Raw genomic sequence first — 27,830 nt, forward strand, 5'->3', positions numbered from 1 at the left:
CCCAGCAATCCCACTACTGGGCATATACCCTGAGAAAACCATAATTCAAAAAGAGTCATGTACCACAATGTTCATTGCAGCTCTATTTACAATAGCCAGGACATGGAAGCAACCTAAGTGTCCATCAACAGATGACTGGATGAAGAAGATGTGGCACATATATACAATGGAATATTACTCGCCATAAAAAGAAACAAAATTGAGTTATTTGAGAAAAACAAATACTGTATGCTAACACATATATATGGAATCCAAAAAAGGTTCTGAAGAACCTAGGGACAGGACAGGAATAAAGATGCAGATGTAGAGAATGGACTTGAGGACCCAGGGAGGGGGAAGGGTAAGCTGGGACGAAGGGAGAGAGTGGCATGGACGTATATACACTTTCAAATGTAGAATAGATAGCTAGTGGGAAGCAGCCACATAGCACAGGGAGATCAGCTGGGAGCTTTGTGTCCACCTAGAGGGGTGGGATAGGGAGGGTGGGAGGGAGACGCAAGAGGGAGGAGATATGGGGATATATGTATATGTATAGCTGATTCACTTTGTTATAAAGCAGAAACTAAAACTAAAAATTAAAAATTAAAAAAAGAATCCACCTGCCAATGCAGGGGACACGGGTTCAAGCCCTGGTCCGGGAAGATCCCACATGCCACGGAGCAACTAAGTCCTTGCGCCACAACTACTGAGCCTGCACTCTAGAGCCTGCGAGCCACAACTACTGAAGCCCGTGTGCCACAACTACTGAAGCCTGTGCGCCTAGAGCCCGTGATCCGCGACAAGAGAAGCCAGCATAATGAGAAGCCCACACACTGCAATGAAGAGTAGCCCTTGCTCGCCACAACTGGAGAAAGGCGGCATGCAGCAACAAAGACCCAATGCAACCAAAAAAAAAGTATTAAAAAAAAAAAACTTAGATGGTGTTACTGGCCTGCTGAAAACCTTGCAGGATCTTTCCATCGCATATGGCTTACTAGGCCCTTGGTCATCTGGCCTTGCTCACTTCATTCTCTGCTCTCCACTGACCTCCTGCACATCAGGCCCTTTAAGTTCTTTTTCCTACTGATCATGTTCCTGCCTCAGGGCCTTTGTACTTGCTATTCCCACCTTTGGGCTATTCTTCCTCTAAATATTCACATGGCCTGCTCCCTCACTTCAGTTGGTTCTCCTCCAGCGTCTTCTGTTCAGAGGACTTCCCTCATCACTCTCTACCCCCTTCCTCTGAATTATTTTCTATCACTACTCAATATCATGTCATAAACCTAATCTGCCTGTTTGTTTGAGGTCTACCTCCATTAACAGAATGTGAGCTCCATGGGGGCAAGGATTTTTCTTGCTCACTGTGAAATACCCACCACCTAGAACAGTGAGGCACAGAGGTGGTGCTTATTGATGAGTGAATAACTGGCTGCTGCTGCTGCTTGGTGCAAATCAATAGGAGGCTGAGATGAAGAGGTATTGCTGAGAGCACCTGGGAGAGGTGATTAGCCAGGGAGATTGCAGGAGAATGAGATGATTAAGGATGAGCAAATGGGCATCTTTAAGGGCCAACTGAGGAGGGAGTGCAGGGTTGTAATGGCAGGTAAGACAGTAAACAGGCAGTTTCGTGTGTGGCTGAGAATGTGGTTTTCTGCCCTAGACCACCTAGTCTCTGTGTGGCTCTGGGTAAATTTGTTAATCTTTCTAAGCCTCAATTACCCCACCAGTAAAATGAAGCTGATAACCATAATACCTTCACCTAAGGTTGTGATGGAGGTTAATTGAGCAAATGGCCATAAAAAGTCTGGCATGGGGTAAGCTCTCAATAACTGTTCATTACTACTATGATCGATGCAAGATTGGGGGAAGAGTGTGAAATGCTGCAATGTAAAAAGATGTTTCTGTAATCTTTCTAAGTCTTGTTCCAAAATGCCCTACCCAGGAATAGACTTCATGTGTTACCTTGCTCCCAACACACATCTACACGAAAATGTCTCCTCATTGCCAACCCCCTCACCAGCCTTTTCTCCTTTCCAATGACTCTTCTGAGCGCTAGTCTAGCGCTTGGCAAAATAAGTTCTCCATAAATATTTGTTGATGTTCACTGCACTTCTCCCAGACGATGCTTAGGTGTTACTTTGTCAGGAAAATCGCGATGTGGAGTGGAAGATATTAGTGTCTCCGACCTCCTTAGGGGACAACGGGCTAGGTAGAAAGACAGCGTTCTTCGGACTCTGAATCACCTATAAGCCTGGCATAGTAAACGCAGCTCAATAGGAGGGGACTGGGTTTGGTCCTCTGAAACTTCCCTAAGGAGCCGTCTGCACCCAAGGGCGGCCAGAGGCCAAGAAGGACGCTGAGCTTTCGTCTCCTTTAAGAGGCGTGGCCTCACTGTAGCCACCACGGGAGTGATTGGCTGAAGCTGCCGGTCCGGAGGCGGGACTCGGTTGCCGGGGAGCGGCGCCGTGGCCGGGCGGAGACTGCGGCGGCTGCGCGGAGGAGCGAGGTGCTTGCTGGGCTAGGGGTGGGCGACGGCGCCGGGGGCTGCGGTGAACGCTTCGCAGGCCGTGCAGTTCCCAGCGGGGAGGCGCCGTCGCCATTGACGCCTCGCTCGGTGAGCGCGTTCCGCTCGCCGAGCAGGGCCCCAGCCGACTGCCGGCACCATGGGCCAGTGCGGCATCACCTCCTCCAAGACCGTGCTGGTGTTTCTCAACCTCATCTTCTGGGTGAGCGTGGCCGGCGGGCGGGAGAGGGCGGGGGGCCGGCCGTGCGGCCCGAAGGAGGCCTCGGCTGAAGCGCCTATGGGGCCCAGGGGGGACCCAGGCTGGGCCGGGGCTGGCGCTGAGGAAGTGAGGGAGCGAGGGGGCCCTGTGGCGGAGGCGCGGGGGCCGCTTCGTTAGGTCCCTCCCTGGCCGGGACGAAGGCTCCGGGCGTAGATGGCGGTGAGAGGAAGCCCTCGGGGGCTTCTTGCGGCCTCCGCGCTCGGGCCCGATGCCCCCGCCGACGAGCTCTGTGCCAGGGGCCGGCGCTGAGAGGCCCCCCCGGCCTCCCCCCTCCCCAGAACAGCCTGCTGGACGGAGAGCTCTCATTGCAGATTCTTTCAGGACACCAGGCTCGAAATAGGATATTCCCCAAAGGGTCGGGCTCCGCTTTCTTTGTCGGGGCCTGGAGCCCTGGCAGCTCCAGTGGCAGCCCCGAGGCGTGCGAGCAAATGGTGCAGAAGTGCGGGGACGCTACCGACTCAGGGGTGAGGGATTTTGCCTTAGAGCTTGTTGTGTATGGAGAACTGGTTGACTGGTTACCAGCCCAGAAAACGGAACGGTTTCAACTTGAGAAGCCAAATAATCCTGTAACCAAGAAAATCAGTCTGTTTGTTTGGTCCTGGGGATGGGTAGCCTGAGATTATAAACCTTGGTTAAATATGACTCGGATGTCACAAGATCTTGAAAGCGATGAGTTAGTTCACTTCCAGTGAAGGGTGGCTTATGAATATTTTGGACACGCCCTCAAAGAAAGGGGTGTTTATAGCCCTTTCATCTTACTTCAGGTCCTTATCTCGCCAAGGACTTTTGTAATAACCTGTGTTATTCCTGTCAGTCTCTCCACCCTCTAGTTCATCTGGACCTTGCACCCGGATAAATCTTATTAAGCATTTCTTCCCTCACATCACTTTATTTCATTTAAAAAATAAACACCCTCCCACACCCCAAAAGCTTCAGCAGTAGATTAAGGTTCAGCCTCCTCTTGGTATTGCAATTGAAGTGCTCAGTCACCTTTCCTTCCTCACCATTGACCATGTTCTTAAACACTTGCTGTCCTGGACACACTTCCCTGTCCCCAGTCCCCAGGACACTTCTTGAACATTCCCACTTCCCATACTTTTGTATGTCCCCATTCAACTCTTTCCCACAAACATACCTAAATTAGGAGGAATCCTTTTCTTCTTACAACCCATTCCCCCCTCCCCCAACAGAGGAGGAAACTTTTCATATCCTGACTGCTGTAGCATAAAAGGATAATTACATATAATAAGGCACTTACTACACACATGTATTGCCACAGAGTCTTTCAGGATATTTACGGTGTGATGGAAAGAATCCTGACTGGTAGGGCCGATAGTACTGTTCAGAATCACCCACGTGTCATTGATGTTTCCATGATTTCTTTTCCAATTAGAGCAGTGTTTCTTATACTTTAGTTTGACTTACAAGCCTTTTTAAAAGCTAAAAGAGTTTCCAGGGCTCTCCAGAAGAGAAACACTATTAGATAAGAAGATTCTTAGGTATAGACTTAGCTTTGTAGCCTTTACAGTTCCTTGTGATTTTTATGGGCATAACACTTTGATTTTGGAGAAGAGTCTGTGTACTGTCAGGTGAGTTCTAGGCTCTTCAAGCTCAGGGACTGGAATTGCTAATGAAACAAAATATTGGAAATGCAGGAGCCATTTTCTTTAAATAATTAAATTTTCATTTAAAATAGCAGTTAATTCAAAGGTTCATTAATCTTTGGAAACTATGTTAAGTATAGGTACTATTGGCACTTAGTGAAGAAGGTTATGATGAACTTCAGTTGTGCTTTTCATAGTGGCTTCTTGCCAAGACTGAAGTTAAACTGTGTGGTAAAAACACTCTTTATCTAGGTTAGTAGGATAATAAAACGTTTGTGAGCTGTGATGAGGAAGTTAAGCAGACATGCAGGGAAAAAAATTGTGGCATACAGCAGGATTAGTGCAACATAACTAAGGAGGAAGCAATATTAGATATGTCTCGCACCAAAGTATTAGTTTAAGACCAACTATTGGAATCTGATGATGTTGGTAATCATAGCTAATATTTGAGTGCTTTTTAAACCCAGGCACTGTGCTAAGCACTTTACATGGAGTATCCTCATAACAACTCCATCTGGCAGGGAATATTGTGCTTCTTTTACAGATGAGGACATTAAAGTTTACTTAAAGGGGCACACGCAAGGTGGGGCAGAGCCAGCCTTCACACCCACGCTGTCCTGTGCTCTAGAGCCTGTGGTGTTAGGGCAAAGGGGAATTTCAAAAGATTTGGAAAGGGGAAGGAACTCTTTAGGCTGTGTTAGACTCACTTGCTCTAAAACACTGATTTTAACCTTGTTTAAAACCTGCCCCAGCATTTAAGCTACACTATTTAACTTGTCAGTTTAAAAAATTAGGTCATTATGAGGAAGTACATAAAACAGATGTTAACCTGTTCTTCCTGGGAATTTGTAATGCATTCTTCAGTTCTAATAAGTATATTCTTATATAGTGGCCCCTTCCTCCTTTTAATGCCTTAATCTGTAAGTGGAAGAATAAGCATTCCCTACACAGAGCATCTCTAAAGTTTATCTAGGTTCCCTTGGGCAACTTCAGCAAAGTTGCCCACGCTCTGTTGCACTGGCTCTTCACTATCGGATGGTAATGACTGATTGTTGATAAGTGTTAAAGTTTAATTGCTTTGTCAACATCTTTAAACTGCACCTCTCTATATCATGATATCCTGGTTCCTTGGCAGCTTGTTCAAAGAGCTGTGATGTGGAAATAGATACGTACTTGAAATACTTAGGATCGGCATTAAATGATCTGACAGCCAAAGTTGTTAGTGTTGACTTGGTGTAGATTATTTTGGACAGTGCAGTCTAAGGAAGTTACTATGGAAAGGCACAGACAAAGGGGAAACAGTGGTTTCTAAAATCCTGAAGGTTGTCTTAGTGGAAATTGAGAGTGCCTCACCAAATTCCAAAATATTAGGGCCTATAGCATGAAAGGTAATTTTGGACTAGGGAAGGGAGGTACAACTTGGATCTCTTTGTTTTTTATGGAGTGGCATAGCTTTAAATGTAAGCGTATTAGTTCTAGACCCATGATAAGTTTTGGAAGACAGGAGTGTTTGAGTTACATGACTAAATTTTGAAGGCTATTGGAACAGTCATTAACCTCTTCTCTAAACTACACTTTTGCACCAAGGTCAGAGAAGAGTCTTAATTCAGTGGGTCATTTGATCTGACCCAGGAGGCCTCATATAAAACAAGTTTAAATCAGTACTTTATAATTTCAGGTTTTTATTCTGGCAAGTTAATTGAGTACTTAATGAAGACCCATGTTATACAAATTACCTTTACTTTTCCTACCCTGCGAGAAAAACCAGTTGGCTAGTATTTATTTTGCTCATATGTGTCTTAGGCATTATAGGGACTACAGGAGAAAGCTTTGTCCATGCTTGCAGAATTTATAGTCTGGCACATCTGCTTAGGGTGTTGTTTTTCATCAGTATGAAAGGCCATAGTAATGCTAACACAGCTGTGGAGTGGGAAATACCACAAGGTTAAACACCTTTTAAATGCTTTTGGAAACAACTTTGGCACCTTCACTAATCATCATTCACTCATATGAAATACCCTTTACATACAAATCATATTTAAAAGCCTTATATAAGCATTAAAATTTACCTTATCTTAAAAAAAAGTTTCATATTACCCTTCCGTCTGTGAATACATATTATTAAGGAAAATTGCTTTGTTAAACAAATACAACACAAATGTTTAAACACCTACTTTGTGCTTATATTACTGATAGAATGGTGGAAAAATGAATATCTCTGTTCTTACAGAACGTTTTTTTTTTGGTGGAGCAAGGCAATTAAAAATAAGCAAGGAAAGTATCAGATAGTGATGTGTTATGCAGAGACTTAAAACAGGGTGATGTGATAGAGTGATTGGGTGGCTGCTTTAGGTTGGCAAAGAAGTCTTCTCCAAGGAGGTGAAATTTAATCTGGAATATGTGAAGGAACAGATTTTGGGGTGATTTGGAGGAGATGGGGGACATTTAAGACAAGGAACAGCCTACAAGCCCTAAGGCAAGAATATACTTGGTGTGTTCAAATTACCAAAAGAAAGCTTAACTATACTTTCATGCTTTTGTTTAAAAGATAAAAATTTATAATGAAATATTTCAAGGAAGACTTCTTCACAAATCTCCATATACATATTTTGTGTTTTCTAGCACATCTTGCACATTTGAGTTGAGAATATGATACTTTAAAACCGGAACCTTCATCTAACATCCTGGAATTTGTTTGTCCACCTCCTGTATTCCTATCATCATGAATGACTGCTCTGACAAAGAATATGTCATTGGAACACACCTTCAGCTAACAGATTTCTTTTTTCTTAGTTATTTTTCAATTCACTAGAAGAAAAGCAAGTTATGGTAAATATTAGGAGACCTATTTCTTAACTTTGACAGTTAAGAAAATGAATGTTTCCAGTCTTACTACATTCTCAGTCAGCTGTCCACCATACCAAGTGCCTTGTGGCTCTGAGTAATCATTAACTGGAAGAGCGCATAGCATTGGGAGCTTAGTCAGGAAAGCTCTCTTTAGTTGGCAGTTTAAGGAAAAGGTTGTTTATTAGCTCTTCAGGATATTTATCATGCTTTGAAATATTTTAATGAATTTTATTCCATAAGATCCAACTTAGGTTAGGATTTTTGCAGAAAATTTATTCCATAAAATTTATACTTGCATCAAACAAGTATATTCTAAGAATCATCACTCAGTAAATACTTGTTGAATATCTGTGCTTTACATGTTTCTGAGAAATGCAAAAAGCTACAGTTCCTGCTTTCTGACAGCTTATAGGAAGAGGGGTCAGACAGGCAAAATCATTTAATATTCTATTGAATTTAATTTCTAGCTGCTCCCCCTTCCCCCTCCCCCTCCTCCTTCCCCTTATACTCGTGGAGAGTCTCAAGTCTTCCTTTAAAAATATCATCTCTTTCCTCCTTCCCCCTCCTTAATAGTTTGGTAGAGTCAGTAGATGAGAACAATTATTTTCATTGATGTATTTGTTCTTGATTTACTGAAAGGGAATCTATAGTAAATGCTGACATACCGTATTTTACATTGTTGCTGCTACTGATTAAACACATAACCCAAGCAAGGACAAACTCTACTATTATAAAGCTTAAGGACCTCAGGCTCCAGTAGTAATAACTGACTCTTTACAGTTAGAGTAGGGTATGAGGACAGAGGGTCTCAAAGAAAAATGCATGTTTAAATTATGTGCTTCTCAGATGACCCCTGGAGCCCTGCAATCTGAAAATACCTAATTTCCATGCTGTGACAATAATGTGGCTGTGGCAGTTGCAGATCTCCAATTTCATTGCAACCTGAACGTTTGGGGTCTTTCAATTCTTGTATATAAATTGGATTAAATAGAACAACTTTGTTAAGCTAGATGAACAAAGATTATAAAAAACCAAGTACAGAAACAGTGAAAATAGGACAAAATTGAGAAACATGACCTTTGGAATATCATCGGAGTAATATTGGTTTAAAGGATTAAAATACTTTTTCTTTAAGAATAATGGCAATAATGATGGTGATACTGATAATGATGGCGGAAGTGGCTTACTGTCAAAATTTTACCTGTCCAAGTAGGGTTTTTTTGTTTGTTTGTTTTTTACTTGTCTCCTTGATAGGTGACATTTATGGGGGGGGGGGGAAGATGTGTACTGAAAGGATCAGAATTGTGTTAGATAGTCAGAACACATCTAAAGATGAGTCAAAGCTAGGCAGACCCAAGAAAAGTGATAAACAGGGAAGATTTGCAGAAGTGCCTAAAATATTTGGGATTGAAGAGATACCTATTTTATGTTGGTGGTTAAGGACAGATCTAAGAATTCTTCTGTGAAAGAACAACAAAGTCTCAATTTCAGATATAATTTTAAATATTTACTTTTATGATTATGCAAATAATATATTTGCTTTTTAAAGAAGACACTAAAAAGTATTTTAAACTAACGTTACCATAATTCCACCACCCAGAGATAACCAGTATTAATATTTTGGTGGGTTTTTTTCCTTTTTTTTAATGTCTGCATGTAAGTGTGTTTGTCCCCTAACACACCACAAACATATTACTAAATTATGCTTTAACATATTTAAGGGCTATAATGCAAATATACCTCTGGATGCTAGGGTTTTTTCTTTTGTTTTTGCTATTATAATTTTGTTATAATATTATAACATTTTGATGAACATACCTTATACAAATCTTTGTTTCCATCTGACTTATTTTCTTAAGAATAGACTCCTAGAAGTGCAGTTAGTAGGTACAAAAGTATAAATGCTGAGGCCAATAATGTGTTGCCAGATAGCTCTCCAGAAAGATTATTCTATATTAATCTATACTTCTGTGAGCTCTTCTCTCTGTACCCTTACATATCTTTGAATACTGCTTGCCTTTATTATTGACCAATTTGTTAGGTTGAAAATGATATATTTTAATAGCTTCAGAAATTTTTGGTTAGAGTAGCTTTAATTTCTGAAAGAGGATTTGAAATCTTTGGGATAGTTTTTTTTCTTGAGTGATAAGAGTAAATGAAATATGCAGGCATTGGACTTGGTAAGAGTAATTATATTTAATGATATGAAGTATTTCATCAGAGTAAGTCAGAATTGAAACAAATACGTTTGACTAGAGAGTATTACGGTAAGTAGAATGCTGAAAGATTTGAGGTGATTTTAAGACACTTGTAATGGCACGAGGAGGATGGAGTTTGGAAAAGCTTTCAGAAATGCACTGCATAGAATTACCAGTGGGTTCTTTGTAGGAGAGAAGCGAGGTACATGGAAAACTAATATGACCGTACAGGAGACTCTGAATTAAATGTTAAAAGATAGGTACATAAGACGGATTTCTGATGCTGTTTTTCCCCTCTCTGCTTTTTGAAATCTGAATTCTTACGAAGTCTAGAATACATGGTGGTTTTTGCCAGGTCTTTCTACTCTTTCTCCCAACATTCCAGTCGCTTCTGCTTTACCAATTGATTGTTGGAGGCAAAAATCACACTGAAGGAGTAGTTCTTGCAGGCAACAAGAATTTGTGAGCCACTCTGCTTTTTAGCTGAATGACTTCAGATGGTCCCCTCTTCTTTACACTGTCCTGATTCTTTCCCTTCTACAAATGAATCCATGACTACTGTATACCACTGCAAGAAAATCACTCCTGCTCTTCTTTGCTTTATCTTCACCCATATGCTCTGTGGGATGTGGGATGCACCTTCACATTTCTAAATTTCCATATAGATGCACTTTTCACAACAGAGCTGTTTTATCTCCTGGCTTGTAACAAGGCTGTTTTGTTTTTAATGTTCCCCGATTCCAGTGGCAAGTTTCACTGTGGTTGACGTGCTCCCTTTCATTTCATATTCCTTCTTCCTTAGAAAAGTAAAGAATTTAGGAGTTTTGTGGATTGTAGCATTTCATCATCTTTCACAGAGGATTTCAAAAGTACAAAAACAAAACAATTAGTTTCTAAAACCAAAACACTGGTTTCTAAACTATAGAAAAATCAATCTTACATAACGTTGAAATTTCTTATTTTAAAGGGGCTTCACATTTGTATGTATTGAATATGTAGTGGAAGGGTAAAAGGATAAAGTGAAGTGTCATACTTCTGGAACTCATACTTCTAAAGTTTTCTGACAGGTAGCTTTATTTCTGGAGGAACAGCTTGGTGTTGCGCAAGAGCACTGGCTTTCCTAAAGTTTTAAAATTTTGTGACTTAATTTAGAACATGAGTTTATTAAAAGGTAAAGAAGAATGGTTTTCAAAAAATTCTTTTTTCTATAGTTTCAGCTCTCAGCCTTTCCCTTAAATTTCCCTTCACTTATTTGTAAAAAGGATGAATATTTTTAGTATACTGTCCTGGCACAAATCCTCCTTATAGACTCAGATTTTCTCAGCGGTGACTAATGCAGTTCAGCTGCTTCCAAGTTCTACATTTCATTCCCTCTTCTACTGCACCTCCTCTTCCCCCCACTGCAGCTGGTTTGTTGGCAAAGCCCAGATCCTTTGATAGATCTCAATCCCAGCATTACCCTTCAGAAGGATTTAACCCTGCTTACCTTTTAGGCTTTCTAATAGCCACAACTCCTATATCAAAAATCTGCATGACTACCAAGTCCCTAGTTAGGAATTACTTATAACCTTCTTCCGTTTACCATATAAGCTCTACCTATGTTTTTCATACTGATGGTTGGATGTCATTAAAGCAGTTGTTTATTGCTGTTTTTAGGTTTTCAGCTGTTGTTGGGACACCTTCTCTATATTTTCAAAGTAATTGATGTCATTTCATAAATTGTTTATTATACAACTTATATTAAGCACTATATATACATGTCGTTAAAAGAAGAAATTTTTGAAGTTACCTTCAATTTAGGAGACAGTCTCTATCAGTAATTTGATTTATTTAGTTTCATATCAGCAATCGGTGCAGTTTCTGCTTTGGTGTGTGCAACTGCTAAGTTGCTTCCCAATGTATGTTGTCAAAACAGAAGCGTTATGTTTTCAACTCTGCTGTGTGATTTGGATGTTGACTAGTTTGCAGCCTGGGAAAAGAAACTGCTTTCAAGTCTATTAGAAAAGAACAGGCGGCTTTACAAATGGCATTTCCTCCTAGCCTTCCATTGCATTCGTTATCTGTATGGGTGGAGGATGGCCGCACTGGAAGCATTTCACTTGGCCCACTCCCAGGCAGCACCAAGTGTAAGCCTTATAGGGATCTCTTTAGGTTGAAAACTCATCATTTCATGTTTAAAATGCAGATGGTTCTTCACTTTCCCATGCTTCAGATTAATTGTTGAGTACATATATCTTCCAGTTTTATCCTGTTTTTTTTTCAAATTTATGTGGTCTTAAATTTCATTTACTAGCAGCTCAAAGATGGAATTCATTTTAATTCAAGCCATTTAAGAAATGAAGATTGCCTATTAGAGTAAGAAAAGCTAAGAATCCAAAGGATAGAGAGATGACTAGTGAAGACAAACTGGACAGAATTTTTTGCTTCATATTTAGGATTCTTCTAATTCTGTTTGGGGACTAAAAGTATTTACTGTAACAAAATGTGTGTGTGTATACACGAGTGTGTTTGTATATCACACATATGTAGTCAAGAAAAAGTAATGTTTGGTAAGAGTGTTAAGTATTCCATGTACTTCTGTAGTTAATGCACCCAGACTATTAAGCTGTTTCTCCTCTCTCCCTTCTCCTATGCCTTCCATCATCCCATAATAATATGTCACCAAAGTAAGTATGTCAGTGAACTGAGGGTCTTTGAACAGGTGCAGTTGCTGTAGGTGAAGCATTTATAAACTAATGTATTCCAGATGTCATGGCCATCAGGAATTCAGTAAGCTGGATTAAGTTTCCAAATCTTGTTTGAATGGTGGACTAAAAACTATAAGCATTGGACTGAAGAGAAACAAAGCAAATTCAAACCAAAGCTTTATGATTGAGATAGGAGGGCAATTTCAAGCGACTGGATGAAATGAAGTGTACTCAATGAATTTTGACAAATACCTTCTATGTGCCAGGCACTGTTCTAGGTGCTGGATGGTGGTACAGGGCTGAAAGACTGACAGGCAAAGTTTGTGCCCTAAAGGCATGCTGAGACATATATAGTTATAATTGCAACAGTTGTAACAAATGCTCTGTTAGAGCTGTGCAGGGGGTGGCATGTGACCAAGTGCACCTAATCCAACCTGAAATGGTGGAGAATGGCTTCCAAAAGGAAGAGGGGATATTTAAACTGCATTTTAATGGGTGACAAGGAGTTCCCAGGCAGATGAAGAGAGGGCATTCCAAAGAGAACAGCAGAGGTAAAGAAGTAAGAGGATATGTGGTACATTTGGAAATAACAGCTTTCTGTTGTTCAGGGTACATGAGAGGTAATGGAGTCTTAGCCTGAAAAGCAGGGAGGAACAGCTTAGTTTATCAGGGGCCTTATTTGCCTCATCTTTTTTTTTTTTTTTAATTAAATACATTTTTATTATAATTATCGATTTATATGCAGTTGTAAAAATAATATAAAGATGCCATTACACATTATCCAGTTCCCGCAATAATAACATCTTGCAAAACTATAGTACAATACAATAACCAGGATACTGAAATTTATAGTCAAAATACAGGACATTTCCATCCCACAAGGATCCCTCAGTTTGCCCTTTTATAACCTAATCCATTTCCCTCTTGCCCCTACCCTGTCCTTAACTGTTGGCCACCACTAATCTATCTTCCATTTCTATAATTCTGTCATATCAAGAATGTTATATAAGTAGAATCATACAGTATGGAAATTTGGGGAATTGGCTTTTTTTAAACTCTATTTGCCTCATCTTGATTTTAAACATGCTAATGCCTTGATCTGTTTTATATTTTTAACAAAAATAACTGATCATACAAAGAACATATTATGAAGGGACAGGGAGGGTCAGCAAGTAAGGTTTAGGGTGAACAGCGGTAAGGCCCACATTAAGACAGAAGCACTGCAGAGGGTTGAAGAGAAGTTACGGTATTCAGGTAGTGTTTTCAAAGTAAATCTGAAGGAGTTTGGTGATTGATGGGATGCAGAGGTAGGACAAAGAAAGAAAATAGAGTAACTCTCAGGCATTTCACTAGAAAAAGATAACTATCTGGTGCCATTTGCTCTGAAATACGGAATATGAGGGAAGGTTTAATGGAGTGGGCAGGAAGGCAGTGAGGGTTTGAGGTAAGCTGAGGGCAAGGTGTCTGTGGGGCTTCCACTTGGGGATGTGTAGTTCTGAGATGATGGCTTAGGTAGAGAGCTGCAGTGGCTGGTGAAGCCATGGCTAGTATAGCCCAAGGAGAGCCTACAAAATGAGAACTATTTAAATAGGGCCGAAGGTAGAACCCTGGAGATCCCTAACATTTGTCTGGTAAAGAAGAGTCCATGAAGAGAATGAGACAGCAAGCAGTGAGAGAAATAGGAAGAAAGCCAGCAGTGGGGCCTCTTGAAAGCCAGAGGAGAGTCTTAAAAGAATATGGTTTTTTAGACTTTCCTGGTGGTGCAGTGGTTAAGAATCCGCCTGCCAATGCAGGGGACACGGATTCGAACCCTGGTCCGGGAAGATCCCACGTACCGTGGAGCAGCTAAGCCCCTACGCCACAACTACTGAGCCTGCGCTGTAAAGCCCGCAAGCCACAACTACTGAGCCCACGAGCCGCAACTACTGAAGCCCACGCACCTAGAGCCCGTGCTCCGCAACAAGAGAAGCCACCGCAATGAGAAGCCTGCGCACTGCAACGAAGAGTAGCCCCTGCTCTCCTCAACTAGAGGAAGCCCGCGCGCAGCAACAAAGACCCAACGCAGCCAAAAATAAATAAAATAAATAAAATTTTAAAAAAAGCTTTAGAAAAAAAGAATATGGTTTTTTGAATTGCCTCCATTATTCTAGTCGTGTCTTCTCTTTTTAAAAGTTCTTTATTATTTTTTTAAAAAATCAACTTACTTTCTCAACTTTCCATAAATGGCATGTTTTTCTTCCAGATCTGAATGATTCTATTGGCCTGGTATATGAAAATATACTGATGACGCCCAAGCTTACAGGGTCCCACAGACTTAAGAAATAAACTGAGTTTCCAGGTTGAGAGGAGTTAACGATATTTCCAGTATCATTGTGGAGGCTCTTTTCTAGTTTGAAGATTAATGATTTATGTGTTAAAATTTTGAAGAATGGTGAAATAATTCTTTTCATGTGACTGTCTCAAAGTGCTCTATAAATGATAATTCATTAAACCAAATGTTTTAACGCTTAACCTCACACTGTATTTGCTCATTCACATAAAAGCAAGCAGCATTGGGCTGTCAGTATTGTGCTGGTACACAATGACAGCGAAATTGACAATGATAAGAGGAAAATGTATGTAAAACTCTGTAACTGGAGCATTGTGTCTGGAGTAGCAGCAGTTGCATGACTTTCTGCATTCACTTTCCCTTTAGGTGCTCTAAAACCTCGTTACTCAAAGTGTAGTTCAAGAATCAGCAGCATCAGCATCACCTGGGAGCTTGTTGGAAATGCAGAATCTCAGGCCCCACCCCCAGACCTACTGAATCAGTCTGCAGTTTAATAAGATCTTCCGGTGATTCCTATTCATGTAGTTTGAGAAACATGATTCTAAAGAATAAATAGACCTAAAGGGTTTGTACAGTTCTTTAGTAAAGTAGACCTCTAGCTATGAAAATGGTAAATTTCATAGTCTCAACTAGGACAGCAAATGTTTTAGAAATGGGTATTGTGCTTCTTAGTTGCTATTGTATTTTCTTTCCCCAAGTCGATAGATGGAGATTATAAATGCAGATTCTGGAGTCAGATTGCCTGGGTTCACATCCTGCCTCTGCCACGTGTACCCGATTTCCCCATTTGTTGGGGGCAGTCCCCACCTCCACACCGACCCTTATTGGACATGTAATTGAGCTACAGAAGCCCTTTGGGATGTGTGTGTGTTTTCATTCTTTTTTTTTTTTTTTAATTTATTTATTATTTATTTATTTTTGGCTGTGTTGGGTCTTCATTGCTGAGCACGGGCTTTCTCTAGTTGCAGCGAGCGGGGGCTACTCTTCATTGCAGTGCGCGGGCTTCTCATTGTGGTGGCTTCTCTTGTTGCGGAGCATGGGCTCTAGGCCCGTGGGTTTCAGTAGTTGTGGCGCGTGGGCTCAGCAGTTGTGGCGCGTGGGCTCTAGAGCGCAGGCTCAGTAGTTGTGGCACACGGGCTTAGTTGCTCCGCAGCATGTGGGATCTTCCCGGACTAGGGCTCGAACCCGTGTCCCTTAGCATTGGCAGGCGGATTCTTAATAACTGCACCACCAGGGAAGTCCTGTTTTCATTCTTGTCATCAGTCTTACTTACTGGATTCGTGGTTTCTTGGTCCTAGATGAACCAGCAGTTATCGAAAAGTAGATGGAGCTTGGAAGACTTTACAACTTTAGTAAGGAAATGCTCTTACTAATGAATAATTTTCAGCCTCACAGAAAAAAAGTCTACAAAGAGATTTAAAAGTGGTGGAAAATCTCATTGAGTTATAACATGCTAAGAAATAGTGCAGATTTTTACCAGCAGGGGTTGGAGAGTTTTACCAGCGCTCTGGCCTTGTTTTCTACAGGGAGCAGCTGGCATTTTATGCTATGTGGGAGCCTATGTCTTCATCACTTACGACGACTATGACCACTTCTTTGAAGATGTGTACACTCTCATCCCTGCTGTGGTGATCATAGCTGTAGGAGCCCTGCTCTTCATTATTGGGCTAATTGGCTGCTGTGCCACAATCCGGGAAAGCCGCTGTGGACTTGCCACGGTAAGTTAGCTCTTCACTGATCGCGTGTGTCGTCATAGTATGTGGGAATATTCATTTGTGTTACTTGCTTGAATTGAGCATGAAACACCATTTTCTCTTTGACTCTCTTTATAATTGGAACAGAATTAGCACTTGTCTTAAACTTCTAGCAGTTATCTCAGATAATTGCTTTTTATCAAGAGAGTATTTAGAGTTATTTTTTCATTTGTATTTAGTTTTTGACAATGTTTCCTTACATTTTCCTTACAGTTTGTCATCATCCTACTCTTGGTTTTTGTCACAGAAGTTGTTGTAGTGGTTTTGGGATATGTTTACAGAGCAAAGGTATGTTGTCTACTGGAATGTATATGTTTTAAAAGGTGGCTTAAGTGTTTCAAGTGAAATAGAACAAACGCATTTTCAGAGTTAACATTTTCTTTTGCCTGACTTCAGTTTAGCCACTGCTTTGAAAATGTAAAGCTAATTAGAAATTATATGTCAGGACTTCTTGTCTCATTTAATATCCAAAGTGTTAATTCTACTACTGTCCTAGTTTGTAGGTAGTTTTCTTTAAATGACCATAGGATGATCTGCAAATGAATAGTTGGTCAGCTGAGAACTTTGTTCAAATTTCCTCAGCCTATAGATTCCCTATATAGATTCCCAGATTTCTGTTTTAGAAGAACTAAACTGAGGATTTCATTTTCCATTGCCTCTTTTTAAAAAATGCGTTGGTCCTGGACATAGAAAAAGGTGATTGGGAGTTGTAATCCTGCAACTTGTGCCTGAGGAAAAAGGGGTCCTACCAACTCAAACACTAAGGCAACTATTGCCAGCCACTCCCTTCTTGCCCCTCTTTCCTCTTTTCTGGTCATTTCTTCTTTTCTTTCCCCTTCCTTTCTATTTTGCTTGCTTTTGCTTTCCATCTACAGTACCATTTAAGGCTAAACAGGCTGCTTTAAATTAATTTGGGGATAACTATAGAGCTGTTATAAAGGCATAGTAGGGTTATTCTCATTGTAACTTATGATTTTGAGTCAAAGGCATGATATGCCAATTTAATATTCAACCATTGCTACATAAAGTACCAGACAACTATGCCAAAAAAAGAATGCAGTGGATTATGCCCCTACCTATGATCTGGTTATCAATTTTATAATCCTACCACGTCACTGATAAAATTACCAAATAGGTCTATCATCTTAGAAGGGTAAGGAGAATCTGGTACAAGCAAACTTTATTAAATGACACTTTAGTTGCCACTTGGCAATACATTATGAAGAGTTTATTTCCTGTCTTCTCATTCACATACATTGAACTGCAGCTTTTCATAAGGTGCCACTTCTAAGGACTGATTTTTTTTTTTAACCTGCTGATTACTTTTACATATTTGGCCGAGTCTAATTAAACGTTAAATAAGTAAAATGGAAATAATGTTGGTATTTGTTCCAAAAGTATCTTGTGGGGGCTTTTTAAGTTGTTTAATTTTTACCTCCTTTAGGAAAGGAAAATGAGTAGGTCTTCTGAGAACCCACTGAAAACTTATTTGAAAGAGAAGGTGGTCTATTTATAAGTTAGGACACCTATCTCAGGGCTCAAATGCTTTCTCCCTCTTGAATAAATTGGTAGCCTGCCATCTTGCACACAGTCTTCTCTGTGATTGCTTTTAATGTGTGTGATATAATATGTCTGAAGTTTTACCTGAATCTACATGGAGGCCGGAAGGGAGAAAACTTTTTTCTTACAAGAAATTCACAGAAATATCTTGCCACTTTGCATACATGCCATTAGGGCATTTTAGCTGGAGCCTTGACTAATGTTACTTTTACCAGTATTTTTGAGGGACTGAATTCTTTGTTTTGATTCAGGTGGAAAATGAGGTTGATCGCAGCATTCAGAAAGTATATAAGACCTACAATGGAACCAACCCTGATGCTGCTAGCCGGGCTATTGATTATGTACAGAGACAGGTGAGTTCTTCTGAGGCTAATTTGTTTTTGAGGACCAATCACTGTTGAGTAAACATTAAACTTAACTCTATTACTATGTAAATTAGCAGTATACATTTACAGCCATGGTTAGCTTCATGATGAGTCCAATAATCTTTTTTTTTTTTCAAATGCAGCTACACATGAGTCGTTAAGCTAAATGATCAATGCTATTTTTTTTTAATATAAATTTTTTTTTTTTTTTTTTGGCTGCCTTGGGTCTTTGTTGCTGCCGCGTGGGCTTTTTCTAGTTGCGGCAAGTGGGGGCTACTCTTTCTTGAGGAGCACGGGCTTCTCATTGCGGTGGCTTCTCTTATTGCGGAACACGGGCTCTAGGCACGCGGGCTTCAGTAGTCGTGGCACGTGGGCTCAGTAGTTGTGGCTCACAGGCTCAGTAATTGTGGCTCACAGGCTTTAGAGCGCAGGCTCGGTAGTTGTGGCGCACAGGCTTAGTTGCTCCACGGCATGTGGGATCTTCCTGGACCAGGGCTTGAACCCGTGTCCCCTGCATTGGCAGGTGGATTCTTAACCACTGCGCCACCAGGGAAGTCCAAGTCCGATAATCTTACCTTCATCCTTGAAAAGTTTTTTTTCCACCATTACCTAGTCACAGCCAGATAAGAAGCATCTGATTTTCCTTTAAAAATAATTAGCTAAAGAGGTGATAATGGAAGAGAGGTACGCGTCACAGGAAAGTTCAGCATCCAGATGGACTTTAGAGGAGGTGAGAAGTCTTCATATACCTTGAGAAAGCAAGACCAGAAAGGATAACAGACAAAACCATTAAAAAAAAATTAGGGCTTCCCTGGTGGCGCAGTGGTTGAGAATCTGCCTGCCAATGCAGGGGACACGGGTTCGAGCCCTGGTCTGGGAAGATCCCACATGCCGCGGAGCAACTGGGCCCGTGAGCCACAATTACTGAGCCTGCGCGTCTGGAGCCTGTGCTCCGCAACAAGAGAGGCCGCGATAGTGAGAGGCCCGCGCACCGCGATGAAGAGTGGCCCCCGCTTGCCACAACTAGAGAAAGCCCTCGCACAGAAACAAAGACCCAACACCCATAAAAATAAATAAAAAAAAATAAATAAAATTAAAAAAAAAATTATTGTAGACAATTTGAAACATACCTGAAGGTAGAGAGAATCATACAGTAGATCTTTGTATCCATAAACCCACCTCAAAGTTGTCAGCTTTTTGTCAATCTTGTTTCATCTATTACTCCCACATATCATTCGCTAGATTAACTTAAAGTAAATCCCAGACATTTCAGACAAAATATTTTAAATACTTTGTCATTGGAAATAATATTTAACTCAGGATCAGATATTTAACAGGCAAAGTGTAAAGATTTTTCTTAGCTATAAACTACCCCTTGTGGGCAATATGATTTCTCAAATGGAGGTTCTAGAGCCACTAATTACATGTGGCTATTTAAATTAAAATTAAAAATTCATTTCCATAGTCACACTAGCCACATTTGAATTGCTCAATAGCCCCATGTGGCTAGGTGCTACCATACCGAGCATACAGACGAAGAACATTTCTATCATTGCAGAAAGTTCTGTTGGACATCACTGGTCTAAAAGTAGCTTAAAGCTCTTCAGTGCATGGAACTCTAAAGTTCAGCACAGGGGTATGTGTTCTGTGACGAGTAATATCTCTGTTCTCTTCTCTGTTAGCTGCATTGTTGTGGAATTCACAACTATTCAGACTGGGAAAATACAGACTGGTTCAAAGAAACCAAAAACCAGAGTGTCCCTCTTAGCTGTTGCAGAGAGACTGCCAGCAGCTGTAATGGCAGTCTGGCCCACCCCTCTGACCTCTATGCCGAGGTAAGTTCAGTTTCTTGGCCAACACTTGAATCTAGCCTGGTAGCTTTTTTTTCTTGGTGAATTATCTCTACCTGGAACTTCTTTTCTACCTTCTTTTACTTGTCTTTAATGCTGTTTTTAATTTTAATATAAATTATTTTCAAATGCATTATCTTTTTTCCCTCTTTTAGTTTCTGTCATTTCCATTTCTGCCAGTGAGTAGTAATATGTGACCTTGCAGCTTTCACTTTTTAAAAAGACTAATGAGGATGACTTTGGGTATTTTAGGGGTGTGAGGCTCTAGTTGTGAAGAAGCTACAAGAAATCATGATGCATGTTATCTGGGCAGCACTGGCATTTGCAGCTATTCAGGTAAGCACAGCTAGCCAAGGAGCTTTCAGAGTGTACTGATTCTCTGATGTCAACCCTGAATGGTTTTAATCACTAAGTGCAGTTAATCTTTGTGTATATAGATAACTTGAAAGTGACTGAGGTACCAGACACCAGTTTCCAGCATCTTCCATTTCCTGTCTCTAGACATAGACCCAGAATGGTCCCAGAAACCAGAGATATGGATGGGGGAACCATGTGCGAGGGGACTCCTTATCTTATTTATTTTCTTGACTTGATTAGTGAGTGACTTGTTCAAAATACAAACTGTTGTCATAATGTATTCTTGGGAAGTGCTTCAGTAGAACTTCACAGAATTAAAAAAAAATCAAACTGCTGTATTTTAGCTTGGAAATGGAAAGTTTTATTTTAATCTTTTTTAAAATTTCTCCTTCCATTTCTTGCTTTTCTGTCGTCAAGGGTTTTATATGTTCATATACATAAATCAAGACTAGTGGCACTACACTAGTCTCTTACAGTAACAGGAGCAATTTTATCCAGTCCCTGGTTTTAAAGGCCATGAAAATGAGGGAGAGCAAGGATAGCATGACTTACGACCATCACTAAAGCTTGAACCCCGTCTCCATGTGTACTCTGCCTCCAATTACAAATTGAAGAATTAAGATTCTCAGAAGATCAAATTCCTAAATTCTATTATGAAATCTGACAGCAAATTGACACTTAAGCTGGTTAGAATACACAATGTAATAGCATTGAAAAATGATTAGCACTTTTCTTCAGGTTCTAAAGTGGGGAAGCTCTAAGAGCTATCACAGGAAATTCAATTTTAAATAATGGGAAAGATTGATTTTTGGTAGTGTTTTGAGTATCAAAACTATTTAAGCGTTGTCTCCTTTGATTTTGAGTGTGATTTGTGAACTGTTAAGCTACATTTCATTGATGTTCTAAGGCATAAAGGTGAATTTAAGAAGAAATTTTCTCATAAACTTAATTTACCAGTAAAAACCTCTTGTTTGAGTGTTGGTCATCTGTGGGCCAGTCTAGCCCACCGCCTCTTTTTGTGTGAGCCCCACACATTTTATGTATTGTCCATGACTGCTTTTGTGTTATGGTGACAGAGTTGAATAGTTGCAGCAGAGACCAATTTTGTCTCTTGGTTCACAAAGCCTAAGATATTTACTGTATTGCCCTTTACGAAACATCTGCCCACCCTTGTTCTAGTCTTGTTAAGTGGTCTAGGTTTGGGTAGGACCAAAATTACCAAGAAAGAAAAATCTGAAAAATATAAGAGAATGAGATTTTTAAAATTTTGCTACACCCATTATACTATTAGTTTCTTAATGAGCAAGAAATTTCACTTCTTTGAGAGTAGCCAGCCTCTTAAATGAACAAATGATCAGCTATAAATTTTATATTTCAACAGTCTGGTCATAATAATAAAATCTAGGTTTTGATTTGGCAAGCTCTTAAGTGTCAGCTGTGGGTAAGGCTCTCTGTAAAGGCAGTATGGGGAAAATGGGAATTGTCAGTCTTTGGAGTCTCACAACGTTGGCATGTCCTTAAGATGGAATGATCGAAAGCAAAATTTCACAGAGAACTGGTTCCCAAGGCCTTGTTGCTTTTTTCTGGTCTGTATGCCAAGTGTGAAGGAGGTTGAGACTGCTGTTTCCTTCCTGCCTCTTCTGACTTCTATTTTAATTCATTAAAATGAGTTAAAATACATAAATGAATAGCACTTCAGATTGGGCCCCCAGATAGTTAAAATTGAGTGGCTTGTTTCTGACCACCTTTTTAAAAAAATATTTCAAGTAATTCTTCCTTAAAAACTTAAAACCAAAGCATGGGAAGCTAATTCTTGAGTGGCTAAGATTTTTTTTTTTTAATTTTGGGGAAATTAATCTTAATTGTTAACTTTTTGAAAATTTCTTAATTGAAAAACCCATTTGATAAAATTTTCTTCAAAGATACACATTCAGTAAGAGGTAAGCCTCCCTCTCAAGTCTTGACCCCAGTTCTCGAATCCCCCCTTGCAGAGGCAACCACTGTTTCCAGTTTCCTGTATATCCTTCCAGAAGTAGTTTGTGGTTAGACAAGCACATAAATATTTTTTATGCAAATAGAAGCTTATAGGATGCAGTTTTCTACCTTTCTTTCTTAAGATAATTGTATGCAACCTCCAGTTTTGAGAAACAATGCAGACAGAATTCTGTATGCCTTGCTCAGTTTCCTTCAGTGGTTAACATTTTGCAAAACTATTATATATCACAACCAGGATATTGGCCTTGATACAATCCACTGATTTTTTTTAGATTTCTCATTTCTATGTGTGTATTCAATTCTGTACAATTTTATGACCTGTTTGGTTCTTGTATCCATCATCAGTCAAAATACTGAACAGTTGCAACACTACAAGTGTCCGCCTGATACTCTTTTATAATTGCACCCACCTCTGTCCTATGCCCCCTCCCCCATACCCTGGTAACCACTAATCTGTCCTCCATATCTAAAATTTTGTCATTTCAAAAGTATCATAAAAGGTACAAAAGGTTACATATAATATGTGATATGTAACCTTTTGTACCTTCTTAAAAACAAATTAATATGCTACTGTGGCAATATAGTATTCCATTTTTTGGACATACTTCATAATTTATCTAATCTGCATTAATGGGCACTTATGGAAGTGTTGCTATTACAGAAATACAAGTAGTGAATATCCTCTGTATATATGGGCAAAGTCTGTAGCAAAAAATTTGTAGTCATGAAATTGAGGGGTCAGAGAATATGGATGACTTTTTGATAGGTATTTCTAAATTTTTCTCAGAAAAGAGTGTTTTCAGTGTGCAGTTCTAATTACCTTGTATAAAATACCTACTTCCCCATAATGCCACCTACCTAGTGTATCATAGAGCATTTTAGTCCTTGGCAGTTTTTTTAATCACCACTTGCCTATGTATTTACTAATCATTTTTTGCAGTTGCTGGGTGTTATATTTGGACTAAGTGTAGATTAGTTCTCATGATGTGACTACTACAGGGGAAAGTTTCATTGCAAGAAATCACACTGGAGCTAAAATATTTGTGTGGTATTTTAAAATCTGTTTTTGGAAAATTTCAATAATTGATGAGATTTTAGTATAGCAAAGCTTTGGAAATGGACCTGTAATACTTAGTGATGAGGTTTGCACTGTAAGACGTTATTGTGTAGTGCTTAGTGTTTTTTTTTTTTAAATTGTAGTATTTAATGTTCTTAAACAGACTCATTTCCAAGCATGAGTAGGGTTTTATCAAGTTTATTTAATTGTTTTTAAATCAGTGCAAGTTGATTTAATTGAAATTAAAGTCAGGAAAAAAAGGATACTTATTTCAGACCCCATTTTGAGAATGCTGACTCCTTAGGTAGAAGTTAACCAACTGAAAGGAATGTGAGGAGGTGGGGATGGGAAGAGATCTTTTCCCCAAGCTAATCAGTGACTTCAGAGCTTAGCATTTTTATTGCTCAATTTAACACTGCCTGGGAACATAATTGTGTTTGATCTTATAGCTGTTCTAAGAATGTTTTGCTGTACAGTGAGCGGAAATATATTTCTTTAGGAATTAGATACTAAACATGTCTAGAATTGGCTTAAGATATTTAGTAAACTTTCAACAATATCCACTTTTAAAATGTCTTTAAGATGCTTTGCACTAGTAAGCACTCAGCAAATATTGATATTAATGAAACTGATGAATTCAAGCAGCAAGTATATATCCTGAATGGGTAGAATAGAGGCTAATAAATAAGGGCAGAAATTGGAGAGTGTGACTTCATCATGGAGAATTCAGTTTGAGGACATCCTTTTTCTCTGTACATGTGTCTCATTAGTAATCTTCTACTTCAGACTTTGAGAGTCTTGTTTATGGATCGGGTACACTTTGTTGAAATTAGATTGACCCCATATGTACAGAGGGCCCTGCCTTTTAAAAATCAAATAACTGAGACCTTTCACTGTCTATGAAAAGTTAGAGCAGCAAATTAATTTATTTAGCTCTTTAGTACCTGTTTATATTTTGTAAGAAGCCAGGTCAAAAATTCTAGAATCGTTTCTCTTTAATCCAGCTTAATCCTCTCGCTTATCCAAAATAACATGGCATTACTATTCCAGTTTGCCACCACAGAAGGATTAGGCCTTATTAAAATAAAATGATGAAGGAAGAGTGACCTTTAAAAAGTAATATGTATATAATACCACAGAGCCAAACCTAGATTTCAAAAATAGTGAATAATTGTGGAACAAAAACCTTCAAACTATACTTTGTGGTATCAGGATTGGTTTTCCCCCATAGGGCTTTTGGGCTACTTATGTATTGGGCTTTTCATTTTGTGGTTTGTTATAAAGTTTATCTCCCCCAAATCCAGATGCTTAAAAACACCACCATTAAATTTGCTCACCATACATAGCCTTGATCATTCCGCTCCCTAGACCTTTGCTGTTCAGTACTGTAGCCACTAGCCACATATGTCTAAATTTACATTAATTTTAATAAAATAAAAACTGCAACTCCTTAGTTGCGCTAGTTACATTTCAAGTGCTCAGTAGCCACACGTGGCTAGTGGCTGCCATATTTGACAGCTCAGTATAGACTGTTTGCATCATTGCAGAAAGTTCTTTCGTACAGCACTGCTCTAGATTCAGGTGGGAATGGCACTAGGAGAGACTTGATTCTCTGCTGGCTTCACAAATTGTTCTTAGATGTGAAGCAGGGAAGCTAAAACTTGGTACTTAGTTCCTAAAAAGATAATGTATTCATTTGAAATTGCTTCCGTTACTGTTAGTGCTTTTTTGATGATTTGAGGTCTTTGAACTTAGAGACAGTTCCATTGCCAACAAAGAAATACGCACTTGCTGTAAGAGGGTTTTCAGCCTCTTTTTTTTTCCGTTGTTGTTTTCTTCCCACAGCTGCTGGGCATGCTGTGTGCCTGCATCGTATTGTGCAGAAGGAGTAGAGATCCTGCTTACGAGCTGCTCATCACCGGTGGAACCTATGCATAGTAGAAAACTCAAACCTGAGCTTTTTTAGTCTTGTTCTGATTTGGAAGGTGAATTGAGCAGGTCCACTGCTATTGGCCTCCTGAGTTCATTTAGTTAAAGCACACGTACACAGGTGTCAGACAGAGCAGTTTGGCTCTTCACGTGTCCACCTTCTTACCTACCCACCTGTGAGTTTCTTTTCCCCTGTTCTAGCTGACTCTCCATGTCCGTAAGTGTTTCAGTACGGTGGTAAATGTTCTAATCTCAGAACCATTTGCGAGTTGCGTAGCGTGGTAGAATTAAAGGCGGACATGAACCTGCTTCTGTTACCTCCAAGCAGTAATGGGACTGCTGCTGAAGTATCACCGGGTCCTTTCAGTCTTCACAGTGGAGAACTCTTGGCCAAAGGTTTTTGGGGGGAGGGGGAGACAGTCAGCTGTCTGGTTAAAGTTAATACCAGATGGTGCCCCTCATCAGTGTCCTTTTAAAAAATATACACTATAGTTCAGTAAGATAGCAACTGTACAAAATGGCTAAAATAGATTTTAGAATCATACAGCGTGTATCTTGGTTCATCTTCAAAATCAGACTGATCTTTGAAACTAGCGGTTTTTAATCAAAGCTGGCTTTATAGGAGGAGTGTAATGTATGCACTACTGTTTTAAAACAATTAGTGTGAGTGTGTGCGTGTGTTTTTTTGTATGATTGAGCCCATTCATCGTAAGTCTAAACTCGTTAGAAATAATGTACCCATGTAGACTAGCAAGATAGTATGTAGATGTGATCTCAGTTGTAAATAGAAAAATCTAATTCAATAAACTCTGTATCACCCCCTCAACATGTAGTTTTTAATTATTTGGAGATACTTCAATTCCAGAGCAGCAGTATAATGTTTTAAATGTTGGTGCTATCTGCAGTTCATTATGCTTTGCATGTGTTTTTATTATATCTGTTGCTAAATTCTAAAGGCCTTGATATTCAAAAAACTACAGATGCTTTTCAGTCCAGTATATCCTACAAATATGGAGCACCTACTGTGTGCATGGCATTGGGGATACAGTGATGGTGCTGTCCTCTTCAAGGAATGTGGAATGCTAGTATCAGAGACACATACAGAAGCAGATAATTTCCATACAGTGCAGTGATTGTAGTGGTAAAAGAATGGGATCCCAAAAGAGGTGCCTGGAGAGGTCAGAGGCAACTTCCTGGAGGAGAGGCCCAAGCCCAGAGGCTGAATAGGCTTTGTGGGAGAGGGTACACAGGAATGTGAAATAGAATGGAGTGTGCAGGGAGCTACATTGTGCCTGGGGCTTAAAATACAACGCTGGGAAAAGAAGTTAAATTGGCAAAGCCCAGGTCCTCTAGGGTCTTACATGACATCCTGTGGAAGTCAGATTTTACTTGAAGGTAGAAGCAGCCATGTGTGAACATGGTAGTGGTGCAGGCGGACCTGTCATAGGCATCCCTGTAGCTGTGGGGATGGGCTAAAGGGGCCACGCGAGGCCTCAGTGAGGTGAATGTAGTAGTTTAGGAGAGAGCTCGAGGGCTCTTTGGAGTGGGGCCCTGTTGGTGGAGGTGGTGTTGGGGGGTGGACTCAGGAGGAATTAGGAGTCACGGAGAATGGCAGAATTTGATCATTGATTGGCCATGGGGCAGAGAGAAGGGAGAGGAAGGAAGGAGTCTAGGATGAGTCCCAGGTTTCTGGCTCAGTCAACTGGGGAAACAGAATTGTTGCAGAGATATGGAGCCAGTAAGGACCACATCTAGGGACATGAGTTCATGTTCAGTTTTGGATCCATCAATTTTAAGATGCCTAAATATTGTGCAAGTCTGTCCTGCCTGAAAATGGAGATGATGTGAGAAAGGAGAGGAGTAAAAACTAACTTCTGTTCACAAAGTGGAAGTTAACCAAAACACGCCTGATTTTAGAGAACTGTAGATTTGCTATGTTCTCTTGACCCATCGCATCTCTTGTTCCTACCCATTGCACGTTGGGCAAGAATGTTTCGCTTGTCTTTGTGGCCTTTGACTACCACCTTCCCCATTCCCCAGTCCTGTATCTCCCCGGCCTTGCTTCCAGTTTTCCATATGTACCATTCTATGGCTACCCTGCCACAGGTTGGAGCTGAGGTGAGCGATAGCTGGACTGTGGTGTTGGTTGCCCTCAGCTCTTTCTGCGTTGACCTACCTAGCTGAGCCTCCACAGTAGGAAAATGCTTTGGGAAAATATGCCAATTGGTAACCCACTCCTTGAACTGGCCCAAGAAGACTAATTCCACACCGCTGTCCTTCGCTCATTCCCTGGCTTGCCTGATGAGAGAGAGCATCCTCTCCTGTGCTCTGTCAGCTGGACCCAAATCGACCGTGCTAACAGTGAAGCCAAAAAGACAAGGGGAGATGGTAGCTCTGGGGCATTTAAACCATTCTAATCCCTGCCAGCTTTAAATTGTGCTTAATACCTGTCATAGTCATGGAAATGCCTTTTTCCTTTGGGAACCTCTGGATGGGTAATCTCTTCATGTTGACCAGGGCCATACAAATTCACCTT

General features: G+C 40.2%; 1 protein-coding gene across 2 annotated transcripts; it reads left to right on the plus strand.

Annotated features, from left to right (window-relative positions):
• The first annotated feature begins 2,438 nt into the window (after positions 1–2,438).
• On the plus strand, positions 2,439–26,118 carry TSPAN3 (tetraspanin 3). Of its 2 annotated transcripts, XM_082452704.1 has the most exons (7): positions 2,441–2,705; positions 15,954–16,145; positions 16,395–16,469; positions 17,993–18,094; positions 19,789–19,941; positions 20,209–20,292; positions 25,211–26,118. In XM_082452704.1, the coding sequence occupies exons 1-7, from the start codon at positions 2,643–2,645 to the stop codon at positions 25,301–25,303; spliced, it is 762 nt and encodes a 253-aa protein (XP_082308830.1). In that variant the 5' UTR covers positions 2,441–2,642; the 3' UTR covers positions 25,304–26,118. The 2 variants fall into 2 exon arrangements, with proteins under 2 accessions (XP_082308831.1, XP_082308830.1); XM_082452705.1 differs by lacking the exon at positions 20,209–20,292 and having other exon boundaries at positions 2,439–2,705.
• The last annotated feature ends 1,712 nt before the right edge of the window (positions 26,119–27,830 follow it).

The sequence above is a fragment of the Balaenoptera physalus genome (genome assembly GCF_965194825.1).
Source record: "Balaenoptera physalus genome assembly, chromosome: 2".
Classification (NCBI taxonomy): Eukaryota; Metazoa; Chordata; class Mammalia; order Artiodactyla; family Balaenopteridae; genus Balaenoptera; species Balaenoptera physalus.